At 45.9% G+C, this 24,627-nt stretch overlaps 2 protein-coding genes across 3 annotated transcripts in view; both read right to left on the bottom strand.

The window, feature by feature from the left end:
* The window catches only part of VAC14 (VAC14 component of PIKFYVE complex), a 101,653-nt gene extending 92,603 nt beyond the window's left edge, over window positions 1-9,050 (bottom strand). For both annotated transcript variants that reach the window (XM_025888853.2, XM_073880038.1), the window contains exon 1: window positions 8,643-9,050. In XM_025888853.2, coding sequence (XP_025744638.1) covers window positions 8,643-8,746 — 104 coding nt within the window. In that variant the 5' untranslated portion in view covers window positions 8,747-9,050. The remainder of the gene's footprint in view (window positions 1-8,642) is intronic.
* A 4,057-nt stretch (window positions 9,051-13,107) lies between these two features.
* HYDIN (HYDIN axonemal central pair apparatus protein) overlaps window positions 13,108-24,627 on the bottom strand; it is a 374,533-nt gene continuing 363,013 nt past the window's right edge. Inside the window, exons 87-89 of the mRNA XM_073880040.1 lie at window positions 22,658-22,888; window positions 16,458-16,682; window positions 13,108-14,741 (exon numbers count right to left, since the gene is read on the bottom strand). Of these exons, the coding sequence (XP_073736141.1) occupies window positions 14,259-14,741; window positions 16,458-16,682; window positions 22,658-22,888 (939 nt within the window). The 3' untranslated portion in view covers window positions 13,108-14,258. The remainder of the gene's footprint in view (window positions 14,742-16,457; window positions 16,683-22,657; window positions 22,889-24,627) is intronic.

Genomic DNA, 24,627 nt, shown 5'->3' on the forward strand with positions numbered 1-24,627 from the left:
ATGTGGCAGCATCAAAGCCTGGCCTTATAGTCTGTGCATCAGCATAGCTACAAGGAGGCCCAGGACAGGGCCTAAAGGGAGGTGCTCACACAGCTGCTCACAGCTGCAGCATGGGTGGGTCAGTGGGAGAATTCTCGCCTGCCAGGCCGGAGGCCCGGGTTCAAGGCCCCGCCAATGCAGATAGCAAATTTATTTTTAATCCCAGAAGACTGGATTTGAGATTTCACACTGCCTAAAGAATATGTGAATACAATCTGAGAACCGAGAATGACTTGTTTCTAGCTTCAGTTTTAAATATCTTTGACGAAAAATACACAGTGTCTTGAGTTCCACAAACATCTAGAACCTGTGTCTCCCCGTTCTTGAGGAGTCCAGGGTACGGGGATCACCAAAGCCACTGACAGCAGCTGTGCCTCCGACTCTCGCCGCCAAGAGCACTCCCGAGGAAGCCAGGCCGTGCTTCTGCCCAGGATGAGGTCGAGCAGCACCCAGGGCGGGACTGAGCACACCCATGAAGCTTCAGCAGTGCATCTGCGAGAGACCCAGCTGTGCTGGTGGCACAGGCCATCCCGGAACCATGGCCTCGCCTGTCTGCTTGTTTCAGGTCACAACGGTCCCTGAGCACCTGGAAAGGGCACTCTTCCCTCTTATGGAGCCAGCATACGGATGAGGGGCTCTCTGCTCGGGTAAGGCCGGGGAGGAAACTAGATGGAGCACAGGACTTGCATGCAAAGCAGAGACAAAACGATCTGGTGAGAAGCTTGTGAGGCGAGAAGAGCAGACCAGAGGGAGCAGGTCTGCCATCTGGCGGGGAGGGATGAGGCATGGCTTTGCAAGGGTCAGCATTTGAGCAGGGGGCTCTGAAGGATGAGCAGTGCTCGTGCTGGAAGTGTTCGGAACCAGGAAGCCCAGACAGAGGAACCGCGTGAACACTGGCTCAGAGGAAGGAGAGAAGCATCTGGTTTGGCAGAGTGAAGGACACAGGTAGAGGAGAGCTGGGTGACAGGGCTGGTGAAGCTGCTCCCAGGCTTGTGCGTGGCAAAGGAACTGGCATTTACTTCTGGTGGCAGTAAGGAGCCACGGAAGGTAAGAGTGATCTGCGGTGGTGGGTGGTAAGGGTCTGAATGGCATTAGGGAGCTCTGAAAAATCCGAAGGCTTATAGAGATTGCATGTGAGACAGTGTGAGGAACAGGGCTCATTAATGCTGGGGTGACAGCCCGCATGAGCACCAGGGTCTCCCGAAGGCAGGAGATGGGCAAGCAGGATATTTGTTTGTATTTAGCACTCCCCGCCCCCCACCCCGACTCTGAGTACCTTTCTCATTTGGTTGACACCAACACCACCGGCCTCCCCACCCTGAATCCTTCCAGGGCTCAACACAAGGGCATCTCAGGCCACCGCAAAAATAGTGACTTGTTTAAGTCCGGAGGCCCCAGAACCTCGCACACTTGGGGGTATGTCCAGGAAAATAAGAAAATGGTTCCCCTGGACAGGGAAGCCACGAGAACATGCTCTCACCAATGCCATCAGCTTGGAAAGCACTGGGGCTGGCTCTGTGGGTCAAGCACTGGGGCTGGCTCTGTGGGTCAAGCCCTGGGGCTCCAGTGGGAAAAGCTGTCTCACAAATCAAGGCCATACTCTTTACCTGGCACTCCGGGCGACCGCAATGGCACTGGGCTGACCTCTCTAGTCTTACTGCCCCTGCCATGTGTAACCATCCCCTCCAGCCAGACCTGCCAGTGAAGCCTGGGGACTGGGCCGAAGGACCGCACGAGCAGTGCTGAAGGTCAGCACGAGCTGGGGGCAAACTCGGCCGGAGCCCCACGCTGCCATACGGGTGACCTGGGGCGGCCTACTCTTCTAAACCTAACCGGCTGGCTTAACCACTATTGTATCCAGGGGGTCCTCAGCCCTGAGCGTTAGGATTCAGCTTAGGGGGGCAAAGGGTACCACTGCCGGGATCCCCACAGGTATGCCATGAAGGGCCCAGGTCACCAGCACTGTGGCTGGGGAAAGATGCAGAAGCCACGGTGTGCTCTGAAGGCCACCTGCCAAGGGGCAAAGGGGTGCTGTAACCCCTCTCTAGGTGCTCCAAAATGGGCCCGTCGAGGAGACTGGCCTCTGCACTTTACAGGAGTGCGCGCAGAGAAAAACGCACTACAAAGGGAGGCAGAGTAAGCGGAGCTGAAACTCCGGGCGCTCCCGGATGCCAGCTGAGTCTCTCTTCAAAGGACCACACTGATTCCTCTTTCATCCCCAGGTGGCCGGCCACACTTGGGGATCTGAAGCTGCACTAGCTTTGAAGTGAATATCTGGCCCAGAAATTCTCACGATCACAAATCCCTGGGACCCTCACTGCCATAAAGGTCACAGGCATTACTGTTCTGTGTGCCAGAGAAGAGGGGCTGCTTCTGCCTGCTTCCCTCTCAAAAGTCCCGAATACCCAGGCTGATGAGGTGTCCTTAGAGGCTGCTCAGAGCCTCCATTCTCGTGGTCAGAGGTGTCGCCAGACGGCAGAAATACTCATTCCTCACAAGGCACAAACCCAACGTGGCAACTCCAAGCTCGTGACGTGGCCCCCAACAGCGCCAAGTGCCACACTGACTCCCCCTTCCTCGACAGAAGGAACCCCAGACAGCGGAGGACACATTCGGAACCTCTCATCAGGAGAGACCAGGGCCACCGTCTCAGCAACATAACCACAGTCCATCGCTGTACCCCCTTGGCCTCCGCAACACAGCGGCGACAATCACGGGCCACACGAGGACTGGTGGTGGATGCCTTCCTGGGCACACTGAGGCACACTCTACACTGAGGATTTCTGTTCCTCCCTGGAACCACCTCCTTCTGCACGGATTACCACCTCCTCCTCCAGAGGTGAAAGAGCCTCAGGGAAACCAAATCCCCTGCCCAGGCTCACAGAGGATCTGAACCCGTGACACACCTCAAAGCCTGAGCCCTTTCAACAGTACACCAGTTCCTCTCTCCCGTCTTCGGCATCAGCTGCACAGCGAACGCACCCAGGGACAGAGCGAACTCCCCTTGTGGAGAACTCCCCTTGTGGAGGCCCCAAGCGAAATGCAGCTTTCTCCACACAAGTTTCCCATCCTGTTCAGTGTTCAGACATCCCTGAAGCATTCCTCCACCACACCCAGGGACTACAGATGACGTGCATACTGGAGATGTTCTGGAATGCTCTACAGCCAGACTTCTACTGTGAAGGCAGGAAATAAGTAACCATTTGCTGAGCACTTACTAGCTGCTAGGTGATAAATGCTGGATGCTTTACATACATTATCTAATTTAAACTTTAAAACAAATCCCTGGGTTAAGTACTCTAACACCCATTCTACAGATGACAGAAACTGAGGCTCAGAGACGTTAAGAAACTTACAAGGTCACACAACTTATAGATGACAGGTGCAGAAACCAAACCTAGGTTTTTCTGACTCCAAGGTCTTAAAGTCATTCCCACTATGTTGCACTATCTCCCTCCTCAAATATCCCAGCTGCCACTTGTCAGATGCCTACTGGCTGCCAAGCACTTTACGTTTCTCATTTCATTGAATCCCAACCCCTTTTCATCTGGTGCTGTCCAAATGTCCCAGCCAGCAGGTTTTAGTCACTGCACCCATGTTCCTATGTCTCCAGAGGAGACGTCCTTGGCTGTAAGGTGGGGCCACTCATTTCAATGACTTTACACGGTTTCTAGAGAGTAAGAGAAGGCATGTAATGTGCTCTTTGTTGCGCATGCTCACAGAGCAGTATTAGTGCCATGTCAGAATCAGAGAGACAAACTGTGATCTCACACACACCACACAAGATCACGTTCATTCACTCATTGCTGAATGAGAACCTGCCATGCTCCTGGCCCCAAAAAAGGAGCGGAAGAGGAATCCGGAGCTGTGTTTATGTCCGTGGTGTAAAGCTCTCAGTGGCCTTGGGGCTGTTGCTTCTTGTCCTGGCGAGTCCACGTACCCCTCGCGCTTCTCTACATCATGGGCTGTGTTCAGACCGCACACCCAGGCAGCAACTTCCCAGAGGTACTCCAGGTAAACATCTCCATCTGCTCTGCTGAGTATTTAGGTAATTTGGTTTCCACTTGCTTGCTAGTCTCTACTAAGTGAACAGGCAAAGTGGAATGTTTGCCTCTGAGCAAGGACCAAAGACCTTCTGAAAAGGCCTCAGTTACCCGAAAATACACTGAGCTTCCACTGGCTGCAATCAGTGGAAAGACCATAAAGGAGAAACGAGTCTGAGACAGCAGCTGTTTGAATCTCAGGTGACAATAACTGTGACCACTTCATGAGTGCTTCCCTCACATTGCAATAAAACACTACTCTTATTTTTTAAAATTGCTGTAATTCACATGCCATAAATTCACTCTTTCAGTGCGTGCGGTTCAGTGGTTTTTTGTGTACCCATTAGCAGTCACTCCCCATGTTCCCCAAATCCCATCCCTTAAGCCCTAGGCAACCACTAATCTACTTTCTCTCTCTGAATTGGCTTCTTCTAGATAATTCATAGAAGTGAAATTTTCATATAAATCAAACACATGGCCCTTCGTGACTCAGTCTAACATTTTCAAGGTGCATCTGTGTTTAAGATGAGGAAACTGAGCCACAGAGGAATGCAACCAGAAGTCACAGACTCACATGCTGACAGGGGCCAAACAGGAGACACAAGGGAGGACAAGGGAGGAAGGCTGTGCTCAAAGTGCCCATACATGAAGCAAACTGGGGAGCCCATGTCCTGGCCGGAAGGGAGGCCCCTAGGTCCCCCTTATCTGCTATGTGGGACGGTGGGCCCCACAGAGACACACTTCCCATTCCTTAAGAGAAGCCAAAACCTGAGCTTCACTATGAAATTTCTCAATTTAAAATACCTTGCAATTCAGACCAACCCAAACAGGTCTACCAGCAGGACACAGCCCCTAGCTACGGGTCTGTAACCCCTGGACTGAGCAGTCTGTGGAGGGCCCCACCGCTACTTCCATCCAGCAGGGCTGGGTGGAATTCTGACCCACGCCTGCCTTCAGGCACTGGTGATAAACAGTGTCTCCTTGCAGCAGCGAGAGGGTAGGCTCCAGAGCCAGGCCAAACTCAACAGTTAACCTTTATCTGATCACAGAGTGATCCCTGCCCCCTCACCGGCAGGCAAAGGGCACATTATCACACAACCACCCTCCCCAACTCGGGCTTTGGTGTTCTCAGGGGCATGGCCTGGGCACCTACATTTACTGGCTTCTGGAACTCAAAGTTCAGGAACATTAGAGACTTGGCATTGAGTCCAGCCCTGGTTACCATGAAGGGCGCCGTCTCTCTGAGCCTGCAGTGGCGGGGGGGGGGCTGCCACCAGAGTGTGGGGCATGGCACCCCCGGCAGAGCGAGCATCCCCTGCAGTTACCCGAGTGCCTCCTAGCATTTCTCCTCCACACTACACTCTCCTGGAGAGCAGAGCCCAGGATCTTACCAACCTTTTCATCAGGACTGATCAGTGACTATATCCTCTGAAATCGAGAGCCCACCAAACCTGAAACAGCCATTCTAAAATCTTAGCCTAAGTGCCTTATCCTTTAGCAAATTGTGTGGGCATGTTGGCAGGAGGCTGTGGAGGGAAAAGCTCTCCAAGACTGTGCATAGCAGGCTCACGCATTTAGCGATCAGATCTTAGGTCACTTAACCCAGCCTGCTCTTGAGATTCTAGAGTTCAAGGTTCTATTGAGCCAAGCATTCACATCTCTGCATTTTTAGTGTCTGAGAGTCCTGTCATCAAGAAAAAATGCCCTTCTCTTATTATGAATTTTAATCCTTCATTGGAAAACCATATGCATCACTGGCTCTGTCCAACTGAGCAGATGATTCTGGAAAACCAAAAGTGTCAGTTAAAACAACCGTGGAAATGCTTGAGTATGAAACTTCCTTTATTAAATATATGTGCTCTTCTTGGTAGGGAAAACCATTCACTGTAGTGGGGAAGGTTTTTGAGACAGAAGAACCTGGGTTTTTTATCCAGGTTCTAGCTGTGAGACCTTGGGAAGAGTACTCAACCTCAAGGAGCTTCTGTTTCCTTGTCTGTGAAATGCCACCACCTAGCTTGTATTTTGAAGCCATGCAAAATAAAGAGATAAGGGGTGTGCAATGACCAAATGAAGGGAGGCTTCCTTACCCTCCTTTCCCCAAATCACGCAGATAGTGCTTTACACATGATCATTTTTTAAAAATGATTACTGTTATGGATTGAATTGTGTCCCCACAATTTGCATACTGAAGTCTAAACCCCACTGTGACTGTGTCTGGAGACAGGGTCTACAAGGTTAAGGTTAAATGAGGTCATAAGCCTGTAGTCCTGATCCAACAGGATTAGTGTCTTCATAAGCAGAGACACCAGAAAGCTCTTTGGTGAAGCACAAATAAGTCACTATCTATCCCTAAGCAATTTGTGATACATATATTGAGGAAAATATCAAACTGGGCACTCCTCATTCCAAAAATGGCTGAAGAAGGCTAGAAACAGATTAGGGCCCTCTACACCAGCGCTTCTCAGACTTTAATGTATACACAAATCATCCACGGATCTTATCAAAATGCAGATTCTGATCCAGAGGTTGGGGGTGAGGCTGGAGAGTCTCTTTCTAACAAGTTCCCAGGTGATCCTGACGCTGCTGGTCTGTGGGCTACACTTTTGGGTAGCAAAGTCCTTAGATTGCAATGTTACTTCCCCGCCAAAAACGTATGGTCATTCACTCTTTAAGACACCAACTGTCAAATGCTGTGTCAAGTGCTGAAGATAAAACAGGGTCTCTGCTCTTAAGGAGTCCATAGTCTAGTTAAGTCCCTAGGTTTCTCTGAATTCCACAAATCAAGGGCAATGTCGAATACAAAAAAAAGAACCCCCTTAAAGACAAAACCCTAATGGCACAGCCTGCAGAGTGAGAGCACTTTACATGTGCTATGCTCGAGGCAACAGTAATGCTGAGATGAACACCTCTATTCAAGGACTCAAGAGATGATTCAAGCTATGAGGAAAGTCAGACATTCCTGAGAACAGACTGGGTGACGGCCAAACTCGGGTGTCAATGTAGCTTCAAAGCCAATAAAACCCACGGACATGGAGCCATGTCGATACATCAGCTCTAAGTCTCCTACTCAGTACAGTGATACTCATCTTTGAGACCTGCTAGCATTAGTAATAGCCAGGGCATAAACAAGCAGGAGTATGGAAATAGAGCAGACAAGAAAGTGGTGCTTGATGAGAGAAGGAGCTAGGTGGTTTGGGACATACTGAATGTTAGTGCTGAATGAGCAGGTCCTCTTAACACAGTCCAAACCTTTAGGTGAGGAGGAAAGGAAAACCCAAAGCCGTTAAGGCAGTGAGTCTCACCTGGGGTGATTTTTTGCACTCCCAGGAGACATTTGGAGACATTGTTTGGAGACATTTTTGGTTGTTACAAATGATGGAGAGCTATTGGTATCTACTGGGTAGAGATGAATGATGCTGCTTAAAATCCTACAGTGCACAGGACAGCCCACCACAACCAAGACTTATCTGTCCCAAAATGTCCATCATGCTGAGGTTAAGACACCCCGAGTGAAGCAATCTGCCCAAGGTCAAAGAATGAGTATCACACCATGGATCAGACGAGCTGTCCAACATTCTGCAGTGATGGAAAGGTTCTAAGACCTGTACTTCCCACTATGGTAGCCAACAGCCACATGTGGCTACTGAACATCTGAAATATGGGTAGTGTGACTGAGGAACTTGATTTAAAATTTTTATTTTATCTTTAAATAATTTATGTGTAAACAGCCATGCAGGGCCGGTGGCTATCCTACTGGAGAGGGGAGGACTACCATCCATGTGTCCTGACTCCCAGTCTGGCATTCTTCCAAGTTTCACAGCCTGATTCTTTCTCTCTTTTGAAATCACCCACCCACCTGACTTTATCACAAAGATTTTACTGGAAAAAAAAATACAAATGTAAAATAACAGCAGAAAATCTTAATGAATGAAACATTCCTAGTTGAACACCTTGTTTTGTATGTTGGGAAATAAAGCAAAATGTCAGATCATCGTTACACATACATATAGTAAGACTGTAGAAGTAAGAAAGATCAGATTATTCCTTCCACCTGCAGGGAAGGGTGATATGGCAGAGATAAAATAAACAGCCCTCTGAGTCTTGAGATTTCAGACCTGATTTCTCCACTTGGTCACTCAACAGTCCCTTTCACTTCTCAGAAGCTGGGTAAGAAATGAGGCAGGTCAACATCATTAGCATATGCTTATGCTTCCCACCTCCCTCCCATCACAGAGGCCCCTCTCTGATTTGTAGGTTTTGATGGAGTCCACACGGAAGACAAGCCGTGTGCCAGGCACTGTGCTATAGCACTATACATAACGCTTTGTCGCTTTAATCGCACGGCAGTCCTCCGGGGCACCAGGGCGGTTAGAGAACTTGGCCCAAGTCATACAGCCCGTCAAAAGCAAAATTAGGACTCCTATTCTCCTGCACTGCGCTAAGGGCCTAAAACTGGCTGGAAAGGCGCGAAGAGTCCCCCCAAAGAGCAGGAGCCCTGCGCAGCCAGGGCGGGGTCCTGGCTCTGCTCCCCACGCCCAAACCCGGGTGCCGGCGGCTTACTTCTCGATCTCCAGCGCTGCCACCTTCCGCTTTTCGTAAAGCTTGTCATTGAGGGCGCGCACGATGTTGGGCGTGAGCGGTGCGAAGTCTTTCTCGGGGTTCATGGTGGCAGCTTGGGCGCTCCCCGGAGCCCCGCGACTCCTCAGCCCGCGGCTGCCCGGACGGCGCCGGGGCCGGGGGAGTCTGCGGCTCCGCGCTGCCTCTGGCGCCGGCTCATGGACCACGCCGCCTTGGGCCTGCCTGCCTCGCTCCGCCGCCTCGCACCGTCTCGGAACCCCGGCCTGGACCCAGCCCCCGCACACCTGTTCCCGGCCTTCCAACGGCTCACGCGACCCGCTCCCGCCCGGCACCGGGAGTGCTCAAGGGGCAGCGGCCATGTTACTCGGATCACGTGACTCTGCAGCCGCTTCCGCCTTCCGCCGCTAGGACCCGCCCTTCGCCAGCCATGCCCCCGCACGCAGGCTGCAGGTGGGTTGTCCACGCCCCCACAAGGCTCCACCTCCTCCCCTCATGCTCCTTTGTGGTTCGGGATGGGGTGTGTGGGGCGTGTGTCCCGTGCACTCAAGTGCCCACACGTGGTTGGCAAGGCGCGTGGTGGGCCTCTGTGTACGTTTGGGAGCACGAAGGGTCTCATGGAGCCTGCCTTACTTAGCATAACTTACTAAATACTTATTGAAGCCATTAGTTCATTTACTATTTAGTCAACAGTTCTGCATGTGGCAATGTTCCCCCGAACTGGAGTAATACCGTCGTTAGTTTCGCCAAATTCTAGACACCTGTACTGTAAAAAAAAATTGTTTCTCAAACCAACTTACTTTCAAAAATCTTACTTCCTTTAGTCTTATGTGCTAAAATCATGGCTGTGAATATGTTTTTAAAACCTATTAAAATAAATTAAAAAAATTTTTAAAGATTTTATTTATTTATTTGACAGAGAGAGTGAGAGCAGGAACACAAGCAGGGGGAGCGGGAGAGGGAGAAGCAGGCTTCCTGATGAGCAGGGAGCCCAATGTGGGGCTCAATTCCAGGACCCTGGGATCATGACCTGAGCCAAAGGCAGACGCTTGACTACTGAGCCACTCAGGCGCCCCTAAAATAAATTCTTAATTAAAAACAGTACTACCTGTCTACTACCTAAAAATCTCAGGTACCAACAGTGGCTGTTTCCCTACCATTTGGGACTCAGGAGAGTGTGTTTATCGTGCTTGAATACCTTAGAGGGCTGGGTTTTTGTTTTTTGTTTTTTAATGTGGCAAAATTTTAAAAAGCACTTTATGGATGTATTGTGGCTAACAGGCAGATGCATCAGAGAGAGTTCCTTATTGTAAGCTTCCATAGTGGACAGAGATCTTAGGACAAAGGCTGGACCACAGTGGAGCCCAAAGAGTATTAAATATGAGCATAATACATGACAGTACTTTTTCTAATGAGTGAAAAGTATGCATGTGAATCTGACAACAAAGTTGAAAATAGAGTCTTATCCTCAATCCTTAGATCAGAATCTATGGGACACAAGTGAGGGGGTGTGGTAGGCAGAATTCCAATATGGCCCCCAAGATTCCCATCCCTTTGGGTACATACCCTGTATAATCCCCTCCCCTTGAGTGTGAACAAGACTTGTAAATACAGTGGACTGTCACTCCAACAGTTATGTTATATAGCAGAAGGGAATTTGTAGATGCAGTTAAAGTCCCTAATCAGTTGACTTTAGTTAATAAAAAGGGAGATTATCCCAGGTGGGTCCAACCTAATCAGATGAGGCCTTTATAGTAGTCAGAAGGCATTTGAAGGAGGAGAGAGATTCTCCTGCTGTCCTTGAAGAGTGAACAGTAACAAAAGTGAACTACCTATAATTGGCCACATGGTAAAGACCTGAGAATGCCCTCTAGTTGCCAACACTGATCTCCTGAAGGTGTCAGTTGCCAAGAAAATGGGACTTCAGTGATATGGCTGTAAGGAAATGAATTTTGTCAACACACCAAGGGAACTTGGAAGTGGATCTTTTCCTAATTGAGCTTTCAGATGAAGATGCAGCTGGCTGGCATCTTGATTTCAGCCTGTGAGACCCTGAGCCAAGAACCCAGTTCAGTCCATTCTGGACTTCTGACCCATGGACACTGTGAGATAAGAAACTTGTGTTGTTCTAAGCTGCTGGATTTGTGGGAATTTGTTATGCAGCCATACGAACAAGTACAGAAGCTAACCCAAAATTCAGTAAGTCATGGAGGAATTGTGTCTAGAAAAATCTGTGAAAAAAGTGCTTTCCTTTACCAGTAGGGTTTTCACAGCTTTTAAAACCTTTGCCAGCACAGTCCAATGAATGAAGGTGGGTGGACCACCAATCTGAAACTGTTCCAGATTTAGATTTGTCACCAGAAAAAATGTTTTGCTTAATAGTTTCCTCCTCTTACCTTGATACCAGGTGGCACTGATAAGGACGTTTCTAAATGTCTTTGCCAAGTTTATGTCTTTAGGATTTTTGATGATGGTTGATGCAAAACAATGAAAAAAATTAAATCAATGGGAATGATTTGGACCTATTTCTCTGGTGTGTATTCACTTCCACTGGACCGTATCTAGTATAATATTTCATCTGTTTCTTTTGCTGTTTGGTTTGGCTTTTTCTTAAAGGTGAACTGAATTTCCCAAGGGTCATAGTGAGATACAGTTTTTAATAATTGAAACAGTAATGTTTTGACCAAAAGGAACTCTTTTCTCTTGAAATCACATTTTGGACTAGGTTGCTAAGAAACCAGTTTTTTACTCAAGGCCCAAACCAATGCTTTGTCCTACCTTTAGTTCAGAAATTCCTCGGGGGGGGGGGAGAAAAGGTGGTTTCTTTTCTCTGATCTCTTGGAAAATGCCAACTAATTAAGGTTATTTATGCAATCCTGGACTGGCTGTGGGGTTAAGCAAGCCCAAGGCCACCGTTGCCTTCTCCACGTGCTCACTCCTCTGACCCTGGTGGCCAGTCCTGGCCAGGCTGGCCACACTCAGACACTTCTAGGCTAGCTGGTCTGCTTTGCTGAGAATGTATCCTCAGAGGGAAATGTCCACTAGCTTGTGTCAGAGTGTTCATTTTCACCAAGCTTCTCCCCCAGGCCTCTGGTGAGGTACTTGGCAATCCCAGGTTTGCCAAAATGAAACAATTTTGTTATTGTCTTTTTGAGGTGGAGGAAGTATGAGAAGGACCTCAAGAGAAGAGATGTATCACATCTCAAGTCCTCCTGGAGAGGTGTTCCTGCTGGGGCAGGGTCTGAGCTGAGCTTCAGTCCCAGGGAGAAGGCCTGCTTCCTCACTCCAGACCAGGAGGCTTTGGGCTCTAGACTCAGTGGCTTAGGGAGAGCTGGAGTAGGGCTGAGGTAGGGGAACTGGCCCTGGCCACCCAGCACCACTTGGGAAGAGGCCAGGGTCTGTAGCAGCCAGTGTCTAGGGTCCTCCTGGAGAGCAGCAGGGCTGTGGGTCCCACAAAGGCTCAGCTTCCATAGTTGCCTTTAAGGCAACTGCTCTTAGCTGCAGAGTGCGCTAGAGATGCCTTAAAATGCACACGCTGATCCAGGAGGTCTGGGACAGCCCCAGATCCTGCACCCCTAGCATGTCCGTCCCAGCTAGTGCTGGGGCAAGGCAGTTGCGGCTTCTCAGCTGTGCTGGGCAGCACGCTCCTGGGACCTGTAGCAAGGGCCTCATGGGGAACCTGGCCAAAACGAAAACTAAAGCTACTAAATCAGACCCTCTGAGGATGGGGCCTGATGGCCTGTGAGGTAACAAGCCCTCTGGGTGATTTCGGTAGATAATAAAAGTTGAAAAGCCCTGCTTTCATCAGACTCTGGGTGTTTGCTAGTCGTAGGGTGTGCTCATTGATCTCCGCATCCTCTCAGATGGCTGTGCGGTGTGCTCTTTGCTCATTTAACCATCTGGAAAATCTGTCATCTAGTTTTTGCCTTATGTCCGTTAACAGCATCTTTAGTAGTTCCGCAGATCAACTATTACGTGTAGGTCTGCAAATACTTTAGCTGAGCGCAGGGTCTACTGGGCTGAGAGTTGGGGGGAGGTACAAAAGGATGAGAAGAATCTCCCTCCATTAAACAAACAAACAAACAAACAGAAAACCACACCTCTAAAAAGCAATAAGGGCTTCTTAAAACACATAAGGGTTTATGTGTTTTAAGACATAAGACCTCTAAAACACAATAAGGGTTGCTGGGCCACACCCCTGGAGCTTCTGACTCAGCAGGTCTGGGTGTGCCTTGAGGATGTGCATTTTTTAATGAATTCCTTGGGGATGCTGCTGCTGCCAGGGCCAGGGACCATTCTTCAGAACGCCCTGTTGGGAGCACTCGTCATCTCCTTCCATGCTTTCTCCCTCCCTCGCAGGTAGGCTGTTGGGGATGCCGAGGGGGGAGGAGGTGGCGGCAGGGGACACTCAGGCGTGTGCATGCAGAAGCAAATCCACCCCAGGGCCAGTCGCAATCATCTTTATTTCATCAGGGAGCACCAACAGGTAAGTGGTCCTATTATTATAATTATTTTTCTAAGTGGTCCTATTAATACACGTTGCAGGACCCAGGGCCAGAGCCTGGGCTAAGGCAGATGTCCCACTCCTTGGAGGTGGTGCTTCCCTAGTGTTTTCCTTCTTAAGAAAGGCACTGACTTAGACCTCACCCTTCCTGTAAATACAGAATGGCTGCAGTTTAACCACATCAGATTGTGGTGTGGTCCTCCCTTGGAAGTAGATCCCTGACTCCGTTGCAGCATTAATGGCCAGGTGGGTGTAGGACTTGTAGCATTGGTTCTCAACACTGCTGTACAAGTTTGGAAGAGAAAAGGATGCCCACATCCCTCCCCAGACTAATTAAATCAGAATATGATGTGCAAGGGTCTGGAGCAGAATTGGCCGATTGGGACGTGCAGACAGGTAGGGAATCGCTGGGCTACAGGCTGACTGCTACGCACAGGGCTGGGCTTGGGAGTGGGGGACTGGGGGCTCCGCATTACTCCAGGACCCGGCCTTCAGCGAGAACTTTCTGTGGGGAACAGATACAGGATTCAGAGATGGAGGGATCATCCCCGGCCCCTGGCCTTGCAATAATGGTGCAGGGGTCATCTGTTACAATTTTGAAAATAGTGTCTTATTTGGCTTTTACATGAAAGCAGAATAAAATATCATATCAAAAGAGAGTCATGTCTAAGGGCTCTTTAAACCATTATGGATTTTTAAAAGGCACTGTGGGGGCCTAGTGTCATGCACTAAGTGCTATTTGATAGGAGGTCATGAGTGTGATATCTATGTCATCTTATTAAAAATGAGGATTATTCCTTGAGCTTTGGGGATATGATTAGAAACTAAATTCAGGGACTTGCCCTTGTGAAGTGCAACATAGCTGTTTTTTTTTTTTTGTAGTTACCATGTGTAATATGGAATATATATATATTTCATATATATATATTTGGAATGCATATAATATGGAAATAAGTGCCCCAATAATTGAAGGAGGAGATAAAACAGTAGCTGTAGAATTCTGACTATTTTCTCTGTTCTTCACCAGGGTAGAATAAAATATAGATTCTAAGGTTGAAGAGATGGCTTTCCATTGATGTAGCTGACCTTAGTTACCACTAAGGGGTGATTCCCTTCAGGTAATAAACCCATTTAACACCTGCTTCATTGCCTTCACTGGGAGGACAAGACACAATTAGCTTGCTGGTGATGGGCGTTTTGCTGCCTGACGGGTTTCCTTCAAAGGAGACGGTGATATTGTTGATCTTCTTGGGCCGCACGGAGTCTACAGCACGAACAGAGAAGGCTGGGTTCTCCACAGTGAAGGAGAAGGTAACTGGATGATAGAAAATGTTCTTGAAGGGGATGACTATGCTGTACCCTGCCCGGATCAGGAAGGGACCTTGGGGCTTTGGGGGCAGAGCCACTCCAAAGAGGGGGATGATATACTCCCCGCCTGTAATCGATGACAGCGTCAGGATGCCCTTGGTCTCGCCCAGGTGGCTGGGCTCAAAATAGACCTCCACACTGACTTCTGTGCCTCCTTGAGCCCCTGGGGCTGCGTTAATGATCTTTTCCGTGTGGAAGTCTTGACAGTCGGTCTGAAAGAGGAAGAAATGCACTTGGTTCACAAGGGATCCCACAGAGCACATGGGCAGCTCGGGCCCATCCCTCGCCTGCCCACCCGCTCTCGGACATCAAGTAACCTACGTTTGTGTGAGGCTGGGCAGGTCATTAAAAGTTGTGCCCTTATAAGTCCCTTGAAAAGTAGGTAATACTAATTATTATACCCATTTTGCTACAAAGAAATCGAGGCCAAGAGAGGTTGCCCAGATATACCAAGCAGGGTTACAGAAGTGTGGTCTTCACTGGTGCTACTCCCCCTATCTGGCTCTTCTTTTCTCCCACACCCATGAAAGGCTGCACACTCTGGCTCCTCATGGATTGGGGGGTCTAGTTCTTGACAGTTAGTTTTGAGCAGAAGTGAAAGGGGTCACTTCCACATGAGGGCACTCGCTTGCCAGCACAAGTCCCCTTGGGATCTTTTCACCCCTCTGGCACTACGACCTGAGACGTCTGAGCTGGCGGTGGCCCTTCAGCCTGGATCCCTGAATGGCTGTGATGAACAGAGTCCCCTGCTGAGCTGACCCTCACTGGATAGACAGCACAAATGAGGGACAAACCTTGGTTGTTTTAAGCCACCAAGATATTGGGGCTGTTTGTTACTATAGCATAACCCAGCTTCTCCTGACTGATATGAGTGATCAAGAGCCCGTGCCTCTTGACTCTAGCCATGGAACCCAGTGTGGAGGCTGCACCTCCTAGCTACCCTTGTTGCTAGATGTGGTCTTACACAGTTTTGTTCAAGGGAATGTGAGTGGAAGGGATAAATATAGCTCCCCACCATCCCCCCTGGAGCTGGCTGGAATGCAGACATCGTGGTAAGCCGTCTTGGTCCCTGTGGACCAAAGCAACTCTCTACAGAGGGAAGAGCCTCAGGATAGAAGGAGTCTGGATACCTGATGTCATGGAGCTACCATTCCAGCCCAAATTGCTTATGTTCACACTGTTATCTGAGATAAGAATAACTTTTGTTTTTGTTGTTATTTTGGGTTTCTGTTTCAGTAGTTAAGCCTGGATTCCAAATTATATAATAGGTAACATATATGAAGCATGTACTATGAGCTAAGCTCTATGAAAACAGTTCTGTATGCATCTTTTAAAGGCCTCAGAGCAATCCTGTGAGGTTGGGGTATTATTACCATTTCTAGAAAAGGTTAGAGAGCTTTAGTAAAGTATTCAAAGAGTAAGTGGTGAAGCCAGGGTTCAAATCCAAGGCTGTTGGATTTCACAGCCTATACTCATTGACTAGGTTCTCCACAATGAAGGAGAAGGTGACCAGATGATAGAAAATGTTCTTGAAGGGGATGACTACGTTGTACCCTGCCCGGATCACGAAGGGACCTTGGGGCTTCGGAGGCAGAGCCACTCCAAAGAGGGGGATGATATACTCCCCGCCTGTAATCGATGACAGCGTCAGGAGGCCCTTGGTCTCGGGCCTACTGTCTCTTCTAGTGACCACTGTGCATACTGTGGGAAGCCAAACTCTCCCCACCCCTACCCCAGCTTGTTAAGGTAGCGTCTGTAAGGAAGAAGCCAGGCCTGATACTGTTTTTAGCTGGGAGTTTCCAGGCTAGATGAAGCCCTTGACTCCCTCTGAGTTTCATATTTCTGCACCCCCTGTATCCTCCTCCTATTATTTTTAAGCTCAGACTGCTGGCAAGGGAAGGGCAGAGGGTGGGACAGTGGCTACTCACCCTGCAGTAGTATTCCGTCTTCTGCCGGGTATAATTGGTGAACTTGGCAAAGATGCTCTGACCGCTGCCAAGAATGGCCTGGAAGTGGATGGGCTTTTCAGGCAGTGCTGGCGTGGCCTTCAAATTGAGCTCATACAGGTAGTAACCCAAATCACTGTTGTGCAGCATTAGTCTCCCAAAGGTTTCTCCAGCTCTCAGGGGCTGGAATTCAAATGAGAATGTGCCCTGCAAGAGAGGACAGAGGCTCCCATGATGCCAAGAGTCCAACCCATCCCTTGCTACTCAGTGACCTCAGAGTAGGTTGGTGGCAGAAATGGTGCTTCACAGCAAATGCTCACACTGATCTTGAGCCCAGGGAATCTCTGTCCAAATAGCCCCTTTTCTCCTCTGCATCCCTTCTGGCTTTCCCTAGAAATACCCTAGAGGTATTCATGTATCTGTAATCTCTTGGAATCTAAAAGGTATTAGATCTTCTCTTGAGAAACACACACTTATGGCGATGGGGGTGAGTGTTGCCAGCAGGAGGGCTGAAGGTCAAGCAGCTCTTTCTTTGCTCATAGCCAATCTCAGAACAGCTTCCTGGGTTCTACCTTCATTTGGGGAAGATTTTCTCCTCCTTCTATTATCACGCATGGCAAAACAGAATAAGAACCAAGAGTATGACTTATAATAACAAAATAAGGGAAACAATTCAAATGAGTTTAGCAGTAAGAACTCGGCTAAATAAGTCACAGTTTATCCACTTTAGTGAAATAGTATGTAGCCATGAGAAAGGAAGAGGCAGAGCTATAAGCATTGCCATGAAAGGTGTTGATGATATTGTAAGTCAAAGGAAGGACATTCCAGAAATGAATATAAAGCATGTGCCCATTTTTGTGGAGGAGATTATGTCTATGCAGGTATAGAAAAGAGATAGCAAGGATGTATTTCAAATTGTTACCAGTAGTTATCTTAGGCTGAAGGAAATGGGATTTGGGGACTTTCGTTTTCTCTTCCATATACTTTTGTAGAGTTAAAATCTTGTTTGTATCATGAGTAGGTATAGTTTCTTTTTAAAAAAGAACTAGTTCTTCTCATTGAAAACCAGAATAAAAAGAAGATATTGTTAAAGTTGTTGTAGATGTTTAACAGAAAATAGAGTATACGCATTTAGATGATTTTACCACAATTAAAAAAAATTAGATGAGAATGGGAAAATGTATGAAAGATATAACTTCCAAAACCAGACATAGTAGATAAAGAAAAACTAGGTAGTTCTGTAACCATTAAAGAGATTTAAGCAATAGTAAAAAAGTTTTCTCTTAACAAAATTCCAGGATCATAAAGATTTACTTGTAAGTTCTATTAGATAATCTAAATATTCCACAAATTCTTCCAAAGAAGAGAAAAGGAGGGAACCCACTTCAGGTAGCATGATTTTGATATCAAAATCAAACAAGGCTAATAGGAAAAAAGAAAACTGGATGCCAGTCCTCCCCGCCCCAAACATACATACAAAGTGCCCAATAAAAATGTTATCCAGCTAATTTAGCAATATATAAAGAAGAAAATGTTTTATGACAAAGATGGGTTTATTCCATGAATGAAAGGTTGGTTTAACATTTAACCGCCAATCAGTTGCCACATTGACAGATTAAAAGGAGAACAATGATTTGACCATCTCAATAGATGCAGTTAAGGCATTTGATAAAACTACATCCATTCATGGAGTTTTAAAAAAAGCTCTTAGCAAACTAGGAATAGAAGGGGGACATCCTTAATTTGATAAAGGGTATCTATAAGAAACCCAAAATAAACATAATAAATGGGGAAACTTTGAAAGCTTTCCGTTCAAGATTAGGAAAAAGGCAAGATGCTGTCTATTGCCTTTCTAGTCAACATCGCTCTGCAGTTCCTAGATAGCCCTATAAAGCATGAAAAGGAAATTAAAGGAAGAAGTTTATAATGGAAGAAACAAAGTTGTATTTATGTACAGGTGATACGATTGTATATGTAGAAAACTTAAAAATCTATAATTGAAATTATTATTATTGATAAGGGAATTATTTAAGGTGGTTGGTTACAAAGTCAATATACAAAATGTTAAAAATAGAACTACCCTATGATCCAGCAATTGCACTACTGGGTATTTACCCAAAGAATACAAAAACACTAATTCAAAGGGATACATGCACTCTGGTATTTATTGCAGCACGGTTTACAATAACCAAGATATGGAAGCAGCCCAAGTATCCACTGACTGATGAATGGATAAGGAAAAAGTGGTGTATATATACAATGGAATATCACTCAGCCATCAAAAAGAATGAAATCTTGCCATTTCCAATGACATGGATGGATCTAGAGAGTATAATGTTAAGCAAAATAAGTCAGTGAGAGAAAGACAAATGCCGTATGATTTCATGTATTTGTGGAATTTAAGAAACAAAACAAATGAGCAAAGGAAAAAAGAGACAAATCAAGAAACAGGTTTTAATTATAGAAAACTGAAGGTTACCAGTGGGGAGGTAGGTAGGGTGATGGGTGAAACAGGTGATGGGGATTAAGGAGAGCACCTGTGGTGATGAGTACCAGGTGATGTATGGGAGTGTGGAATCACTATATTGGACACCTGAAACTAATATAACACTGTATGTTAACTAACTGTAATTAAAATAAAAACTTAAAAAGCCAAAAAAAAATAAAGGCAAAGTCAATATACAAAAATCACTAATACTGTTGCATTCTTGCAACAAATAGAAAACGAAATTTTGAAAAGATACCATTTACGATAGTATCAAAATATATAAAGCCTAGAAATAAATCTAACAAAAGGTGAGTAAGGCCTCTACATAGAAAACTAAAAAAATATTATTGAGAGAAATTAAATAAGAAGACTTAAGTAAATGGAGATCTGCCCATGGATTGGAAATCTCAATAGCGTAAAGATTGGAATTCTCTCTGCCACAGATATGCTCCAAGATGGCCCCCAGTGGGTCATCCTCTCCCGTATTGTACCAGGGCTGGTCTGCGTGACCCCTAGTATATGGCAGAGAGATGGCATATCACTTCTGAGATTAAGAGGAAAAGACTGTGGTTTCTGTCTTGCGCATGCTCTCTCTCCTTTGCTCTCTGCTTCTCTTAGGTCACTCGCTCTAGGGGAAGCAAGCTGTCAGGGTGAAAGCAGCTCTAGGGAGAAGTGTACGTGGTGAGGAACTGAAGCCTGCAGCCAACAGCCAGCAAGGAATGAAGGTCTTTCCAACAACCACATGAATGAGTTTGGAAGCAGGTTATCCAGCGCCAATCAAAACTTTGAGGTGCCCGGAGTCCTGGCTGACAACTGACTACATCCTCAGGAAAGATCCTCAGCTCAAACCACCCAGTGAAGCTGCTGCTCTTGGATTTCTGAGCCTCAGAAACTGTGTAGATAATAAATGCTTGCAGTTTTAAGTTGCTAATTTTTAGGGTAATTTGGCAGCTAATACATTCTTAAAATAATCCAATCAAAATCCTAATAGGTTATTTAATTTTTTTGGAGGAACATGACAAGCTGATTTATATGGAAAGGCAAAGGGCCAAGAATGGCCAAGAAACTCTTGAAGAACAGGAATGTGTGATGATCAAGTCTTAATATAACGTCATCAGAAGGATATTATGATTTTAATTTAACTAGTAATATAGCTTCAAAGTATATAGAGCAAAAACATGACAGAACTACAAGGACAAACAGACAAATCCCCTATCACAGTGGTGACTTTAACATACTCTCTTAAATCTGACCAAACAAATAGACCAAAATATCAGAGAATGAACACCAAATGCCAAACACATGCTTTTTAAAAATAAATGGAAGGTTAAAAAAAAAGATCATATATTGGGCCATAAGGCAAGTCTAAACAAATTATCTAGAGGACTGAAGTAATGTGGAATATAAGGACCACAAAATAATTTAAAAAACAACATGTAGAAAAATCCACACTTTGGAAATCAGGAAACACTTGTAATAACCCATGAGTCAAAAAAGAAATATTCATAATAATGAACGTTAGAACATTTTTGAACTTAATGATAAAAAATGCTGCATATAAAAATTTGTACACTGCAGCCAAAGCAGCACTTAAGAGGGGGACTTATAGTCGTAAATGTGTGTATGGGAAAATAGAGAAGACTAGAAGTAAATGCACTAAGCACTCATCTTAGAAATTAGATAAAGCACCAGTAACCCACAGGAAGCAGAAAGAAGGAAATAATTAAAAGTAGAAATCAAGCAACTAGGAAACAAACACACAATAAAGAGTACCAACAAAACCAAAAGATGTCTTTTTGAATATAAGATATAATGCTGGGAAACCTCTAACAAGACAGATCAAGAAAGAGAAGGCACAATAACCAATATTAGAAATGAGAAAAGAACATCACATAGAAGAGGTAGTAAGAGGATATTAACAATGTTGTGCCAATATTTTGAATATACAGATGAAACATCCACGCTCTTGTTACTGATTCAGGAAGAAACAGAAAATCTAAATAGTTTAATAACTTATGAAAGGAATCAAGTCAGTAGGGGAGAACCTTCCCCAAAAGAAAACACCAGGGCTCAGGGACTTCATCTGTGAGTTCAAGGAAGACATAACTTCAATCTTTTATAAACTCTTTCACGGAATCGAGAAAGCAGATAAATCCCCAATTCTTTTTCTATTGCGGGCAGAACTGATGCTCAAATTGGACAAAGAGTACAAGAAAGGAAAACTGGTTCATTCTCACTCAGGAGCATGGAGGCAGATCTCCTGCACAGACTATTAACCAACTGAAGTCAATCTGTTTGTAAAAAGGTGAATTAAGATCACAAGGAGCTATTAGTTGATCCCAAGTTTTATCAGATTGGTAAACCTTTAAAAATGTGACAATGCCAAAAGTTGGTGAACTCTCATTACTGACTGGAGCTTATCTCCTGGTTGGCAGTTCAGGCATGTACACCCTGTGACCCGGTGATTCTCCTAGGCATACGCTGTGGAAAACACACGCCGTGTGCGTCAGGAAGGCACTTGTGTGGTGAGGTCCACAGCATGATAGCCAAACGTTGAAACCAACACAGACGTCTGGCCACACTAGAATGGATATCTAAATTGTGGTATAGTTGTATGATGGAACGGATATTCTACAGCGATGGGGATGAATGAATCTCAGCTGCGTGCATCAGTGTGATGACTATCAGGACACACGATGTCGAGCAAAAGACATAAAACACTGAAGAATGTTTATATGATTTCTTTTGGATAAAGTTCAAAACCAGGCCAATCTAAACCGTATGGCTTAAAAGCAAGAAATTATTACAAAATGAGGACAGTGGTAAATTTTAGGGATGACGGACAGTACTGTGAGTGGAGACAGGTTTCTGGGATGGTGGCAATTTTTTATGTCCTGGCCTGGGTATTGGTTATACAGATATTTCCTTCATAGTTGTTTAAGTAAACATGTTTTAATACATTATATGTATATATATGTTATATATTTCTGCATAGATTTTTTATAATTTATGCTGAAAAATATAAAGACAAAATGAAGGGCATGGAGACTCTCTGAGGAACAAAAAGGATTTTGCGTTCTGAAGGGGAAGGAAGAGCTCAAGTGGGCACAGGGAATAAGTGGGTGGGCTTAAGTTAGAGAAACAGAAGGGATTTTGATGGAATCTGGACAGTGAGTTTGGAGCCATAAAGTGAAGAGTCAAAAGAAAGTTCATCGCCACATCAGCTCAGAATTTCAGGCTATATCTTCCCAGCCGGGCACAGGTATCTTGTGCATCCTTCCTGAAGGGGTCTGTGCATAAGCAAGCGTTATGTGCGTGACAGTGCACATGCTGTTCACTCGATACGCTATGTCCCTTGCTTTCCTTTTCACCACATATATTCTACATCACCTTTATAATTAGCAAAAAACAAAAATAGTTTCAATTTGAACAAAGCAAACAAGCATATGACAGAGGCAAGGCTTCATAATTAATAAGTAAGTCCCTTTTACATGTCTGAACCAAAGCGCTCATACGCCCGTGTTCATGTGAGGGCTCGGGCAGAAGGGGAAAGGGGAGATCAGTGGTGTGATTGAGGGACCGTCCCCTGCCTTCCCAACCACTGTCAGGGCTGACCCAAACTCAAGGATGCAACCCCCCATGGGCAGAGCCTCTGTCACAGATATCAGGGGACCACTGGTAGCCAGGGCCGTACCTCAGAGTTGGCAGGCACCACAAACTGGGAGGGCAGGCTGATGTCAGGCACCCTGCATTCCGTGGAGAAGGTCACCAAATAGGGCAGGGGGTTCTCCACCCTGATGGAGGCTGATGTACTCTGCCGGACGGGGCTCGTCATCTCGATGGTTTTGATGATGCCTGAAGGGATGACCCTGAAACTCACCATGTAGTGTAAGAACTCATTGGTCACTTCATTTCGGAAGATCACCTGGGTTGGCAGGGAGAGAGGGAGGAAGTAGGGCAGAGGAGGGGGGTTAGCAGAGGGGCTCCTGCTGTCTCAAGGAGCTCCTTCTCTCTGCTAGCATTGCCTGCGGACACGAAGCACAGGTGCCGGGCTGACATCGGCACTCCCACCCTGTCTGCACCCCCACCAGCCAGCCTTTCTCCTGCAGAGTTCCGCTCTGGCTCCTCCCAGGTGAGAGTGGATGGAACAGCCCGGGTTTGCTCAGAAGAGGCCAGAGCAGCACTGTCTAGTGCTGAAGGTGAAGGTGTCCAGGGGGACTGCTAGCTGGCCCCAGAGAGAAGAAGCAAGACCTCAAGAGCTTCCTGCTGTAGTGGGCTTCACTCCTATGCCAGTTGCTGCTGGAATCGACAATAATGTTAATAATGGTAATGACAGGGGCGCCTGGGTGGCTCAGTCATTAAGCGTCTGCTTTCGGCTCAGGTCCATGATCCCAGGGTCCTGGGATTGAGCCCCGCATCAGGCTCCCTGCTCAGCGGGAAGCCTGCTTCTCCCTCTCCCACTCCCCCTACTTGTGTTCCCTCTCTCACTGTCTCTCTCTGTCAAATAAATAAATAAAATCTTAAAAAAAGATGGTAATGACAGCATCTAACATTTAATCAATGATTACTTTGTGCCAGGCCCAAGAAGTACTTGTTTAATGTATACAGCTTGCAGGCGGCATTATTATTCCCCTTACTGTTTCCTTTCTTTCTCTTGTTTGGTTTTGTTTTGGTTCTTTCTTTTTTTTTCCCCCCCAAGGAAACTGAAGTTCAGCAAAGCTAAATATCTTGCCAAGGTCACATGCAGAGAGAAGTGTCAGAGCCAGGACTTGAACAAGGTTGAACTGACTCCAGAGCCCACCCTTGCGACTTGCACTACATTGTCCCCTCACCCCTGCGACTGGCATGATAAGTTTCTGCTGCCAGTACACCCAGATTTCTGTCGGGTATCATTTTCCCTCAGACTGAAGAATACTTATTAGCATGTTGTCCAGTGATACCAGTCTGTTGGCATTAAATCCTCTCATGTTCTTTTATCTGAAAATATCTCCATTTTAAAGGATATTTTCAGTGAATGAAGAATTTTCGGTTGATAGAATTCAGCACTTTGCAGATGGCTTCCATTATATCTGAAGGGAAGTCAGTGGTCATTTTTATTATTGTTCCCTGTATGTGGCCATATTTTTAAATATCTGGTTGTTTCAAGCTTTTCTCTTTATCTTTGATTCTTAGCAGTTTTACTATGATGTGCACAGACATGGTCTTCTTGTATATCACGGTTATCTTTGTATTTTTCCTGCTTGAGGTTTGCCAAGTTTCTTGGATCTATAAATATATGCATTTTTAAAATCAAATCAGGGAAGTTTCATAATTTTTTTTTTCAAATACTTTTCTGCCCCATTCTCACTTTCTTCTCTTCTGGGACTCATATTACCCATGTATTTTAAAATTTCATATTTTCTCACAGGTTCCTGAGGCTCTGGTTCTTTTTATTCAATCCTTTTACTTTTAATTCAATCTGCTGTTAAGAACATCCAGTGAAACTTTCATTTCAGTTTATTGAAATTTTTAATTTTAATTCTAGAATATCCATTTGGTTCTTTTTTTATACTTTCCATTTCTCTGCTGAGATTCCTTATCTGTCCTTATTTAATTATTTGAAATGATTTCTTTTAGTTCTTTTTTTTTTAAAGATTTTATTTATTTATTTAATTGACAGAGAGA

Source organism: Callorhinus ursinus, unplaced genomic scaffold (genome assembly GCF_003265705.2).
Source record: "Callorhinus ursinus isolate GAN/ISIS: 27379988/994484 unplaced genomic scaffold, GSC_fseal_2.0 scaffold37, whole genome shotgun sequence".
In the NCBI taxonomy this organism is placed as follows: Eukaryota; Metazoa; Chordata; class Mammalia; order Carnivora; family Otariidae; genus Callorhinus; species Callorhinus ursinus.